Genomic DNA, 14,692 nt, shown 5'->3' on the forward strand with positions numbered 1-14,692 from the left:
TAAAAAGTAAAAATAAAAAAGACACTGCCTCAAAATTTTAAAAAGCCAGTTGTAAGTGCCCCTCAGTTCAAACCTCGGTATAAAACAAAGCAAAACAAACAAATCCCCCAAACCATAACACGTAGTCCTGGCTTATTTCTTTAAATATTATTTCTTCACAATTTTATGAAATAGAATAAATTATAAGGATTTTTCATGTGTTCAGAGGATTTTCCTGTATAAATTAATAGTATATTTGATAATATTCATTCGTTCAGGTCTGGCATTTAAAGCATACTAATTTCTGATAGAAAGAGTTCCTAGGAAAGTAATTTACTCTTAAAAAGTTTGATTCAAAAGGTATATATTACAATTTAGTAATTTCATAATGTTTTTTCTTAGTTTTGATGTTATCCGAATGGTTATCTGCTTTAACAACTTGGTGGTTTCTTTAGAAATAAAAGAAAGGAAAAAACAAAACCCCAAAACTTGTTTAGAAATGTCCTTTAAACCATTGGAGGGCTTTTCACACAGGGGAGAAGTAAAATATAAAGCCAGTTTATTCCAAACTAGTTTGATGTTGGCTCATAAACTTTAAATGGTTCTTTATACAGACTCTTCATGCTTTAACCAATATAAAAATGCCTGTTGAATTTTAAAGCATCAACTAATCTGATTGATTTATTTCTAAGGAAGGTTCACATTGATATTTATAGTGATATACTAAGAATTGATTATTCAATTTTTTAAATTGTTACTTTTCTTTTTCACTATAATATGTTTATATATATACATATATGTCTATATATGCATGCATATTTGTAAAGATTGGTTAAGAATATTTTGTTCAATTGTAACTTAAAAGCAAATCAGTATAGTCACTAGTTCTTTAAAAACAAGTTGTTACCCAGGATCTTTTTAAAGTTTACTATATAAAATATTTCTATGATTTTGTACTTTTTAGATAAAACTATGAAAATATAGAACAATACTGAACCTTAAGTTGATAAAACCAAAGGCCATAGTTTAATAGGATTTTTTCCCGTTTGAACATGTTTCCATTGAACATGTTGGCCTTGAAATGTAGTAAGGTTGGAGAAATTGTAGGACTATTGTACCCTTTTTTTCTTTTTGGACATCTCTTTAAGTAGCTTACTGCAGTTGAGTCTAAAGTCAAGGGAAGGGATGTAAAGTTCATTTTCTAGTTTAAACAAATTAAATCTAAAAGGACTTTGAAAATATTGATGCTCTAGCTTCTCATTTTACTGATAAGAACATGGAGACCCAGACGCATGCTATGCTAAGCCAGATATTACTAACCAGATATAGGAGTGTCTCAGAGCTAACTCATCCCTACAGCAGTCCTGCTTGGGTAATGTCCTTGGATTGAACTATTAATCATTAAGTCACCCATCCCATTCAAATCTGGGAAAAAGAACAGCAGACAAGGACCTCCTGGGTCCAGTCCTCATGACTTTCAGGCAATGATTTTTTTTTAAAAATTAAATTGGTACATTATAATTATATATAATAGTGAGATTCATTATGTCATATTCATATGTACACATAATTTGCTCAATCTCTTTCCCCAGTATATTCCCTTTCCCTCTCTACCTCTCCCTGATCTACTTGCTCTAGTCTACTGACCTCCCTTTTATTGTTATTATTATTATTATCTTAATTAGTGCATTATGATTATCTATCTATGTGGAACTCATCATGCAATCTATACATGGACATAACCTAATTTGGTGGATTTTGCTTTCCAGTCCTTCCTATGTCCTTTCCTCCCTTCTGCTTGATTTTCTTCCTCAATATTATTGGTTTTCCTTCCATTTTCATGAGATCCTCCCCTCCATTTTTTAAAAATACTTTTTTCTCTGTCTCTAACTTTTGCATTGGAAAGAAATATTTCAATTTTTTTAAACATCAGAAATTTATTAGTTGCTCAAAACATTACACTGATCTTGACATATCATATATCATCTATTTGTTTCAAATGGGGTATTTCAAATTTTTAATTTACGAGTTAGCCTTATTTTACTTAACACGATGTTTTCCAGTTCCATCCATTTACTAGCAAATGACAATTTCCTTCTTTCTTATAGCTGAGTAAAACTCCTTTGTGTGTATATACCAGATTTTATTTATCCATTTGTCTGTTTACAGCCACCTAGACTGGTATCATAACTTGGGGATTATGAATTGTGCTGCTATAAACATTGGTATGCACATCTTACTATAGTATGCTGATTTTAGTTCTTTTGGATAAATACCAATGAATGGGATAGTTGGGTCATATGGTAGTTCCATCTCTCCTCTTTTGAGAAATCGCCATATAAAATGTTCCAAAGTGGTTGTACAGTTTAAAGTCCCACAATGTATAAGTTTACCTTTTTGCCCCTGTTCTTTTTTTTTTTTTTTTTTTTTTGCGGGGGGGCGGAGGTGGGGGTGGGCAGGTGAGTAGTGGTGATTGAACTCAGGGGCACTTGGCCATGTTTTTGCCCATGTTCTTGACAGCACCTATTGTTTTTTGTTTTCTTAATGGTTGCCATTCTAATTGGGAGAAAAATCTCAATGTTGTTTTGATTCACATTTCTCTGATCACCAAGAATATTGAACATTTTTTCATATATTTGTTGATCATTTGTATTTTTTTGAGAAATGTCTGCTTAGTTCATCTGCCCATTTTTTTTTGATTGGGTTTTTTTTGTATTAAGTTTTTATAGTTCTTTATATACTCTGGATATTAATCTCCTGTCAGAAGAGTAGCTGGCAAAGATTTTCTCCTAATTCTGTAGGTTAAATTGTATTCTTTGCTGTGTAGAAGCTTTTTAAGTTGAAGCCATTCCACTTATTGATTCTTGGTTTTATTTCCCCATAAAATACCAATGAAATTCTTCACAGAACTAGAAAAAAAGTCATTAAGTTCATATGGAAGAATAAAAGATTCAGAATAGACAAGACAATACCGAGAAATAATAGTGATATTGGTGACATCCTATAATACTTGATCTCAAATTATACTACAGAGCTACCGTAACAATAACAGCATTGTATTGGCATGGAAACAGGCATGAAGACCAGTGGAATGGAAGACACATAGACTAGTCTACATAGATATAGTCATCTGATCCTTGACAAAGTTGCCAGAAACATGTTGGAGAAAATATAGCTTTTTAAACAAATATTATAGTATTTTAAACAAATACTATAAAACAAGTATAAAAATATATTTATTCTTTATTTTTTAATTTTTATATATATAGAAAGAAAAAGTATTTAAACAAATTCTATAGTGTTGGGAAAACTGGATATTCATATGTACAAAAATTAATCTAGATTCCTGTTTCTTACCTTGCACAAAACTCAAAAGTACATTAAAGAACTAGAACCCTAAAACTGCTAGAAGAAAACAAAGGGTCAAAACTCCAATATATTGTTGAGGGTACTGACTTCCTTAAAAAGACTCCTAAAGCTCAAGAAACAAAACCAAGAATCAAGAAATGCTTTTCTTTTTATATTTTCTATTTTCACACTTTCTCAACAGATTTCTTGTAGACCATTTAGAAAATCATGAATCTGAAAATGCAGGATACTGTCACTTTTACATGTATGACCATCTCTAGTGAAGCATGAATGGATGAGTACAGTGGTTCTGAGAGGGCTGATGAGTGACCTCTAGTCAGAAAGCTCTTGTCTTTTTTGAGCAACTTGAACCTTCCTCATAATGACAGGACAGCTAGGAATGATTTCAGAATTCTGAAACTCTGAGGGGTGAGTGGTGAGAGAGATGGATGTCTTCATAATTAATAAGTTTGCTTTACAAAAGAAAGAGGAAAAACATGATAAACTTTGTCTTTTCTGTCACAATTTGTTGTCTGAAAATGGAGCAATTTAGAACACAAGGTTAAGTTTCTATCTAGATCTTGAATTACATAGATTTTAATTTTTAAAAAATCCAATAACAATATAAGAAAAAAACCACAAGTGTGCCAAAGAGGAAAGGATGTCTTCAATTTAAGATTACGAAGGAACTAGTCCTTTTAATTTGATAATTTTTTTTCATAGAAATCCATTAAAAATGTTTTTCTCATCAGTACAGACAAATGTCTATGAGAATCAAAAAATTCTGAAGTGCCAGTCTCTGAGATATTATATCCTACAACCTCCCAAACACTGCCCAAATAACTTGAAAATCTCTTTGGGATAGCCTTCATTCTTGCACTTGTTGGTTTCTTGACAAGTGGAAGGTTCTGACTCCCTTGTGAGTTTCTGGGAGAGTCGACAGCACTTCTCAGAGTTGATGGCCTGCCCATAGCATTTAGTGCTGTAGGGATGCCAACACACTGCCATTTTCCAGAAAATGCCCTCAAGCAATCACCTCCCGTATGTTGCAGGAGTTCTGAGAATTTCTGGATGGTGTGTAATGTTGGATCATCTAGTGTAGTTATTTCTACACCAGATCATTAAGGAGGCAAGGCCAAAATACTCTAATATTTTTTAGCTAGGAATTTCTCTCTTAATCTCTCTTTTTCTTACATGCATGCACACACATACATACACTTTCAGTACAGAGTAAATGTTGCATATTCAGTGCATCTATTTCATTAGGCATTCATACATTTATGAATTTAATGCAGGCAATGTCCCTAACATCAGCATTTCTCAATTTGCATTCTGTTTCCTTTCCCCCCATTTCTTTGTAACATGATGGTCTACTTCCCAAGGTGCAATAGAGAATGTTCCTATTTAATTGAAAACTAATGTGAAATGTGCATCTGATGAAATGATGTGACCTTCTGAGTACTAAATGAAAAAGGAGATGCAAAGTAAAGTTTATTTATGGAAACTGACCTTCTTAGGAAACTCTACTAGGAAAAATACACCAAGAACCCTTGACAATATGCCACATCCTTGGTCTCCTATTTGTACAACTGAAATAAATCACCCATTTTCAAATAATGACTTTAAGAATCCAAATACACAGCTTTTAAAAAAAGTATCATAGAGAAATAAGTTTCAGATAGCTTTAATTAGAGAACCAGTAACTAAAGCAGTATTAAAGCAACATTTCCTATATTTAACTTTTAACCTTGCTACTTAGTAGCTGCCTGATGGTGGGAAAAACTTTCCTTTTTGTAAAGATTTACCCTTCCTATGTATAAATATAAAGGATACTGGTCACATGTTTGAAGAGGGTGGTAGGAGGGAAAACCCTAAATGTTTTAATTTGTTAATCACTATGGACTTCTTCAAAGAATTGAAATAAGTGGAATTTATTATTTTGAAATGAACTAATCCCTAGAATTGAAGTTATCTTTGTTCTTTCATTGCTCCTCAGCTGTGATTTTGTGTTCTCAGCCATCTGATTTAATTTAGGTGTCCACTTTTAGGGATAATGGAAAAATCTCAGCTCAGAATGTTCCCCAAGATATATATACTTAAGTTTACATGTCTCACCTTGGCTTTATCTAAGAATTGTCATTCAGGTCATTTAGAGCTTGTCATGAGAAAAAAAAATGGCTATAGGTGGTGAGAATAATGTTTGGAATCAAACATTCATAAAGAAGCTGTGGTTCTTTAGTAGAAAGTAAACTTTGAGTTCTAATCACTTGCCACAGGACTATACATTTCTATGTTTAAGATTTTCTTAAAGAAACAAAAATGTTAGTTGAGACTTCTTTTTCTAGTGGAGATACAATGAGTTTTACCATGTCGAAGCTTCATGCAGCAAAGGTCCTGCTTATGTCTGTAACATCACAGATCTGCAACCTCATACTTCCTATGATGTCCGAGTAGTGGTGGTTTATATGACAGGAGAAAACAGCACCTCACTTCCAGAGAACTTCAAGACAAAAGGTGAGTATTAACTGACTTGGCACTCAGAAAGTCTACAAGGAGCTGGGAATGGTGGTGCACACCTGTAATCTGGATTGCAAGTTCAAACCCAGCCTCAGCAACTTAGCGAGGCCATAAGCAACTCAGTGAGACCCTGTTTCTAATAAAAATATTAAGAAGGGCTGGGGATGTGGCTCAGTGATTTAGCGACCCTAGGTTCAATCCCTGGTACAAAAAAAGAAAAGCCTACAAGTTCTCAAATCTTTTTCATTTCTTATTCACCAATCTTAGAGGTTGAAATCTTTGCTTTACAAAGAGTATATTACTATTGCTAGAACCTAAGTGAAGAAATTGAAAAGTCAGGAGTCTTTAAAGGCAGTAACAAGATAACACTGCCCTGGTCTTGTAAGATCCTGAGTAGAGCAAAATTATTTCTCCTTTTAGCATACTGATTTCCTGACCAACTATGATATCTTTCAGGGAGAACTAAATCAAGAAAAAACGTAACTAAGTGTTCAACAAATACTTATTAAACAAATTCTATATTCCAGATGCTAAAGAAATGGAAAAAAATCTAAAGTCTATTAAACTAATTAGTATTTAAAAAGATATACCATAAATCCCAATCAATCGCTATGAGAGTAGAGGGAAAATGCTCCAAAACTTATGATTTTTTTTAAAGTTTGCATTTATCACTTATTTTGTGTCAAGCTAGGTTACACTGTTAATATTATAACTAATACATATAATCCATCACTAACAAAACTTCTGATACTCATTTGAAAAAATCTATTTATATCAGAAAACTTCTGAATATTTCCTAAATATATTTATTTTTCCTCAGAATATTTTATAGAAAGATATCAATGCAGACTAGTTTATTCTTCTAACATATTAATCAACATGTTCTTTTTTCCCCAAAGCTGGAGTCCCAAGTAAACCAGGCGTTCCCAAATTATTAGAGGGAAGTAAAGATTCAATACAGTGGGAAAAAGCTGAAGATAATGGAAGTAGACTTATGTACTATATCCTTGAGATCAGGTATGTCTGTTTGCAAAAGTGCTTTATAAACTACAAAGCGCTAAGCAGTTAACTATTAGGTGACCAAAAGTAATAATATTTATGAAATTATATTTATATACAAACACAAAATATCTTCAGTTTAAGGACCTTGGATCCATTGTTATGTTCTTTGCTCAATTCCTAGAGGTCACCCATAGTATTCTAATCATAAGGCCTATCATATCATTCTCAGAAATCTAAAACTTCTCAATAATCCTTACAGAAATTATTCAATCATAGGCTCAAGCAACTGATATTTACTTAATATCTATTCTGCTTAAGAAACTAAGCTGATGTTTGATGTTAAATGATGGTAGGTATATAAATTCTTGATAATTTGTTTTGGCAAGATAGAACACTCTCTAACGAGAACTGTTCATGAGCTAGGTATTTTTCAGAATGTAAAATTAGAGGAGGGGCTGAAATGGTCTGAGGCCAATAATCACCCAGGCTTCTTATCCATTGTGAAAATGACAGTTTATAGTGTGTTCCCAGGGACTGAAAATGTGCTGTCCATGAAAACCAGCAGCTGATGTGCACATGAAACCTCAGACCTAGCCAGTACCAGGAGCTCAGCAAACCATAACTGGCTCAGCAGGACGGTTTTCATGCCAACTTGAAGGGAGAATTCCAAATTCCAAAGACACTCCCCTCACGGGACTATGAAACCATCTTTTAAGAAGCTCCAAGGACAAAAGTCACTTCCATAATTATAGTTCTGGCGACTCAAGCTTAGATCTATTTTTGCATCATCTTGCTCTGGCATTCCCATAACTTCAAAAAGTTTTCCTGCTTATGTTAGAGAATTTACTTGGCCATATCTCTAGTTGAAACCTCTGTGAAAGTTCTGTTACTATTTTCCATGCACAGTGAAATACATTCTGACCTGCAGAATTGTCACAGTGGCCTGTATGTTTATCAACCAGTCCACACTATGGTTCCTGATGGGATTTCTTTACTATGGTCCCCTCAGCAACACCTTTAGTGCACGATTTCATCTGAACAGTTTGTATGCTCCTTGTCCCAGCTTTCCATTATGAATACATGGACTCCAGGATGAATTGTAACTTCAGTATCTTTAAGTTAGTTTTTCAGTCAGGACACCCTAGTTAGACCGTGTGCTTGCTGATGGTATAGTGGTTGTGCAAAGTGTATAAACTTGGTTGCTGAACAGGCTTTTAGTTTCCTAGGACTACCAGGACTATCATAACAAAGTAACACCAACTAATTGGCTTAACATAACCAAAAATGTACTGTTATGATTCTGGAGTATGGAAGTCTGGAATCTAGACATCAGAAGGAACATGCTCCCTTTGAAGGCTCTAAGAAAAACTCCTCCTTTGCCTCCTCGCTTCTTGTAGTTGGCAGAAATCCTTGGTGTTACTTGGTTTGTAGATGTATCACTCCATTCTCTGACTCCTTCATTACACGATGTTGTGTGTGTGTATGTGTGTATGTGTGTATGTGTGTCTGTATCCAAATTTTCCTCTTCTAATAAGGGCACTAGTCATTGAATAAGGACTTGGCCTCATTCAGTATGATCTCATCTTGACTTAATTATATCTGTTAAAAACCCTTTTTTCCCCAAACAACATCAAATTCACAGGCTGTGGATGAACATGGATTGGGGGGAAACATTATTCAATCCAGTACATAGGCAATGTTTAAATCCTTGCTCATTTTCTGTTTTAGAACTTTGTTTTTGCCACTTATTAAATTTCTAGGGACTTGTTTCTTTTGGATCAAAGTTGTTTAAAGAATAAATTTGCCAGTGCTTAACAAGAGACTTCACTAAGTGTATAAAAGCACTTTGTCATAATACTTTACTCAGGAAGGTCCTGAGGATACCCTGCTCCTGTAAACAGATGTGACCAACTTCACTTCCCTGATGCTCTTGATGTTTTTGTCCATTCCTTGTCCTGTCTGAGGCTCAGTCCTCCATATCCTGTTGTTCTTTCAGAACAGCTCAATTATCAGAAGAAGAAATGGCTTCTACTACATACCCCTAAGATCGAGCAGCTTAGTATCACATCTTAAAACTGTTAGGATCTGAAATTTTCTTCATTGTCAGAGAAGATGTAAGATCTTGAGCTTGCCTTCCGATGATTTCATTTAAAGTCATTCTAGTTTCATCTTTTGAACTTAGAACTTGTGCTCTTTTTCTGTTTCAATGTGGATTGGCTTTGAGGTAGAGTATAGACTAATAGAAAAGGAAGCAAGGACCCTTGGAATCTCAGATACAACAACTTTGGTGACTGAAATATCGCACCTTCCTTATTAATTTATAGTGTGTATTTTATCCAGATATAGCATAAGTGATTTTCCCAATATCATAAGAAACTAAAAATTAAGAATAATTGAAACTTTACTATTAAAATTATGAAATAATTGTTGTATGTGTTTAAATGCTGAAGAAATTTTACACATTTTAAACAGCAAGAAAAGATTTGCTCTCTTTCTCTTGTCTACTGATTATTCAAAACTTTTTGGATGGACTGAGTTGCTTGGCTCCTCTATGAGTAGGGTAACTTTGTAAACCATGCTGAGTTCTACCGCCATACCATGTGGGAGAAATGAGATCCAGGGTAAAGTGTACAATGAAACTCTCTGGAGTTCTGCATTAAAATGATATCTGAGTAACCAGAAATAACACATATATTATCATGTTTATATTCTGTGTTTACTATTTTAGTGTTTCTTTTGCAGGGAGAACACTTCAAATGATTCAAAAAACCAGAATTTAAGGTGGAAGATGGTATTTAATGGATCCTGCAGTAGCCTTTGCACATGGAAGTCCAAAAATCTGAAAGGAACTTTTCAATTTAGAGTAGTAGCTGCAAATAGTCTTGGATTTGGTGAATACAGTGGAATCAGTGAGAATATTATACTAGTTGGAGGTATGTCACCATATTTACCTACACACTAGCTTACTACATAAAAGTTCAGTGATAAAGATATGTGCATCCTTAACTTTAGTACCAGATATGGTGATTGCATAACTTATGCACTTATTGTTGAACTATTCAATTCATCTGACGTGGTCTTCCTATATAAAACATCATTATCACTATGTCATTTTACTCTTCAATAATAACCAAATACTCCTTAATGACTACCACATGAACTCCTGGGTAGGCTTCCAAGGCATCCACAATGTGGTCTTTAACTACTCAGTCTTTTATCCTGTTCCTGGCACTCCCATCTTACATGCAATAATCCTAGAACCACTTTTTGGGGGGTTTCTTTTCTAATACTTACCTCTTGTACTGTGTGCCTTATTTTAGTTTCCAATACTTTAACTTTCTAATCACTTTGGCTGGAAGTCTCAGTAGCATATTTAATCTTTTCCTCTGTGCAGTCACCAGGTTCTGTTGATTTTACCATCTTGATTTCTTTCTGCTGAGTTTGTATTTTCCAATTTTCATGTTGGGTGATTTAAGGTATTCTTTCTAGCTTGGCTTTTGGCTTAAACATGCTGCTGACAGTACTCTAGCTGAAGCACAGTCTAGCTCACTTAACCCTCTTAAATGTACCAAAATGGTTTTTTATTTGCTGCCACTACAAACTTCTATGTGGCATATTAAGTCTTCCATGACTTATCTTCCAATTGTAGTTAATTTTTTCCATGATTTAATCCTGTGCTGTAGCTTTACTAGACTAATTAGAAAATCTTTTGTCACTAGGTCTTTGGCCTTGTGTCTTCTTTAGCCTAGAAGGTTGGACGCCACCCTCCTACCATGTACTGGAATTGCTTTTCTTTAATTTTCTGCCAATTGAAATTCTCTTCATCCTTGAAAACCTGACTTAAAAGAATCCATCATGATGTGTGACTGACACTCCTTAGGCAAAATCAATGATTTCATTTTGTGCACACCTTTCATATAAAACTTTATCCTTATTTGTATTATGGTTAGTTATCTATATAAGATCTTAGCAAACATTTCCTGAAAAGAACCAAATATAGCCAATATTTTTGACCTTGCAAACTATATTTGCTTTCTATAGCATACCTTTTTAAAAGTAATACTTTAAAATTATAAAAACCATTCTTAACTCATGGGAAAACCAAAATAAGGCTGTAGCCAGATTTGTCCCACAGACTGTTGTGTGCCAAACTCTCGTTTACATGTCATCTCTTCTATGCAACTGAAAATCCCTAAGAGAAGACACCATGTTTTCACGTTTGCTCTCCTCAGCTTAATATCCATGAAATTAGATGTACATGAATAAAAAAATAATAATCCCAACTATATAATATATAAAGACTGAGACTTCTTTGTCTCGAATTCATTAAAAAGATCATACGTGTTTCTTTTGTCACCTTAAAATAGCAAGTTGGGTGAGTGTATTTCAGTTGGGTGTTGGGACTTTTATTTTGATTTTCCATGGTGTGTATACTCTCACCATAGATGATTTCAAACTACCAACTGGCTTACAAAAATCAAGTAGAAACTATCTCTGGCTAATCACTCTGTAGGTAGTTGGGTCAGATTGGGACAATTTGTTTTATTCTGTGAATTAATTTATTTTTCTCATTTATTTCATTAGATGGTTTTTGGATACCAGAAGCAAGTTTTGTACTTATCACTGTGGTTGGAGTATTTCTGGTTGTTACAATCCCATTGACATTTGGTAAGTGTCAGAGATTTTAAAACTAGGTAACAAACTATTGTTTGTTTGATTTTGTACTGATTGATTTATCTTGCAATTTATCTAACCTCCTGCATGAGACATTACCTGATTAAATATATTCATATAATTCAATGTTATCCTTGGCCATCGTTTTATAATGAATAATTTCTGTGAATTTTTTTAAATCAAGGGATGTATTAGTAAGTTTTCTGTTACTCTAGAGCTTTATTTCAGCTCACAGTTTTGGAGGTTTCAGTCCATTAATGACTGGCCCTGTTTCTTTGGGTGTGTGGCACACATCATGGCAATACATGACCAAGCAAGGCCCTTACCTCATGGCTAGGAATGAATGAGGGGAAGAGGAAGGTGATGTGGTCCATTTTCCCCTTAAAGAGAATGCCCTCAGTGATCTGATGACCTCTCCTTAGGCCCCACCTCTTGATGTTTCCACCACATCCTGACAGTGTCCAGGTGGGGACTAAGCATTGAACACATGAACTTTCAGGGACATTCCAGGTCCAAACCATAGCAAGGGTAACTATTTTATGAAAAATATATCTGGGTATACACTTCATGGTGTACTTTAGATAAAACTATTTTCAAGGTCACCATCTTCTAGCTTTCTTTAAAGCAGTATTTGCTTCTGGTTGGCTATAACGAGTGTTTTGTGGCTTTCATATTGAAATAAATAAAAGAAAAATAACTCTGGGTACAAAAAGAGTGTAGGATTAGTTAGGAGGCCAGTGACAATTTTTGGTCAGGATAGTTTTGGTCTCCAGGCAGACAGCCTGGTTTGGAATGAGCAGGGCCTCTTTCTCAGGAGATCCATTTCTGGCTTGTAGGATCCATGCTCACTTTCAGATGTCTGGCTGGCTTATTTCAAAACCCTGCTTAATTGTAAATGACTAGGAAAGCAGAAGAAGTAGTGTAGGTAGATAGTGAGTTAGCTACTTCCCATTATTCATTTTAAGTGGATGTGCTAGTCTTAAAATACCCCACCCTCTTTTAAGATTTAGTTCAGTGATGAGACAATAGAGTAGCAACCCCAACACAGACAGTCAGATATAGGGCCCTTAGGGTGATCCTAGTGATCATATGTTCTGATTTTTCCTGTTATTTCATTGTAAATATCAATAGCACTCTCTTTCAGTTCTCAAAATGTCTTGTTGGTTTGGGTTCTAACATATATGGTCCCATTCTCTGTTGCTGACAAGCTGGAACATTGTGAGGAAAGCATAATGCCAGAAAAGGAACTCAAGCACATTATCAAGAACCTGTAGCTTATTTTGTTATAAATAAGAGAAATTTGAAGGGAAAGTTAGAAGCATAAAGCAGATTCTCTAAGGATGAAGAAAGCCAATGTTTCGTTCAGTGTTCTAAATCTCTATTCTTTCTCTAAACTGACTGGGAGTCACAAGGTATCAGAGAGCACTTTGAACTTGAATCGAGATTTCATTTCAAAGATTCCACTCAGACAATATGAGAAACTCCTTCAGCAAAGTGGGAAAGCTAAAAATTTCAGCTGACACTGCTAGGATTTTAACCTGTGGTTCCAGGGAGTCTAAGTATTGCACAGCTGATGTTTGTGCCACTAAGCCGGCCCCTCCACAGTTACACATATGACTGCAGTATATTTGGCAGTTGGCATATAGGCTTGACTGCTTGTCTGCTTTCGTGCTAGAAAGGATATTACATGAAGAACCCTTCATCTGACCTTTGTTTGCCTGCTTGTACATCACCATTGTTTAAACCCATGACTCTAGTGGATGAACATGAGATAATTTCAGACAACCTATTGTGTGCTTTCAAGACATTCTATGGATCTCTGACTTTCTCAGGACTTAAAGGTCTTTATTCTGTTTGGAACTCATGGTTTTTTGAATGTAGCTAAGCTAATCCAGTTTTTGCTTTCATTAGCAGTGCATGTGGTTTTGCTAGTAGTGTGTGAATGCATGAAAAAAGGCTGAGTTATTAAAATGGTGAGAAGTAGCAATTCTTTTAAAATTTGTATTGTGCTGAGGGTTCTCATTGGTCATACTTATAAACTTGAAAGAATGGTTTAAAAATAAGCATTGACAGCCTTTGAGTTGGTGAGTGGTTTTATCTAATGTGCAACATTAGCCTTATGCTTAAGCATAGAAAGGAAATAAAAAGCTGTAAAAATACAATTACTGACCTTAGAACTTGCCCTTTAATGAGGGTGGTAAGACATACCAGTATGAAAAGAGCACTACCTGTGTTAAATAACATAAAATGTACAAGACAGTGATACAATTGGTCTTTGAAATTCAGAGATGAGAGAGCCACAGAGTTTGCAGGGGTCTCAGATGATGTCACCAAAAATGTAGGGCTTACCCTGGGTCTTTAAAAATATAGAAAGCACATGAAAAACATCTCAGGGTTGAAAAACTGCAGTAGCAAAGGTACTTGCAACTTTTCCCTTTATAGTGCCTCCAGAGGAATTTCATGTGAATAAAACTCTAACCCTCTTGGATATAGAAACTACTATGAAATGAAGTCCATATTTTAACTATCATCTCCCAAAGCATCTTTGCAGTTTTCAACTTCTGAGTCAAAATTACACTGTAGATTGGAGATCTACAATTGCATTTTAATCTTTGAAAAATAAAGTTTATATTATATCTGCTTATGTTATAAAAAGACAATATAAATTACTCATGATTCCAAAATGAAAGGGAAAACCTGCTAATGTTTAGTGGCTTTTATTCCAGTTATTTTTCCATATATTTGAATATTCATATATAAACAACAATAGATTTAATAATTTTGCATTCTGTCATTATATTGAAAGCATTTTTTAGTGTGCCATTGTATTGAAAGCATTCCCTCAGGTCTACTAAATGGAATATGTCTGGAGTCAGAAATGAATGTTTCACTAATAGTTATTATGCAAGTATGTTTTGATTTATTTTGGGTCATTTTGAGAAATAAATTCTAATATTAAGATGCTTCAATTTATTTATAATAATATGTTAAGCTTTACTCAGAGAAGTGAGATAAAAGTGATGTATATAACTTGTATATTTTTAGGACATTTTATCTGGATTTAATACTGTGGGCACATTTTTTTAATCAAGTTCTATTATTTTGTGGATTATGCTCTTATACACAAGCATTTAAAGTGTATTAGCATGTCCTTAAGGAAAAAGGAAGCAAT

At 34.4% G+C, this 14,692-nt stretch overlaps 1 protein-coding gene across 3 annotated transcripts in view; it reads left to right on the plus strand.

Moving 5' to 3' along the window:
- Ros1 (ROS proto-oncogene 1, receptor tyrosine kinase) overlaps positions 1-14,692 on the plus strand; it is a 125,297-nt gene that overhangs the window by 86,180 nt on the left and 24,425 nt on the right. For all 3 annotated transcript variants that reach the window (XM_078019335.1, XM_078019336.1, XM_078019337.1), the window contains exons 32-35: positions 5,673-5,841; positions 6,744-6,861; positions 9,589-9,779; positions 11,431-11,514. In XM_078019335.1, the coding sequence (XP_077875461.1) occupies positions 5,673-5,841; positions 6,744-6,861; positions 9,589-9,779; positions 11,431-11,514 (562 nt within the window). The remainder of the gene's footprint in view (positions 1-5,672; positions 5,842-6,743; positions 6,862-9,588; positions 9,780-11,430; positions 11,515-14,692) is intronic.

Source organism: Ictidomys tridecemlineatus, chromosome 8 (assembly GCF_052094955.1).
Source record: "Ictidomys tridecemlineatus isolate mIctTri1 chromosome 8, mIctTri1.hap1, whole genome shotgun sequence".
NCBI lineage: Eukaryota > Metazoa > Chordata > Mammalia > Rodentia > Sciuridae > Ictidomys > Ictidomys tridecemlineatus.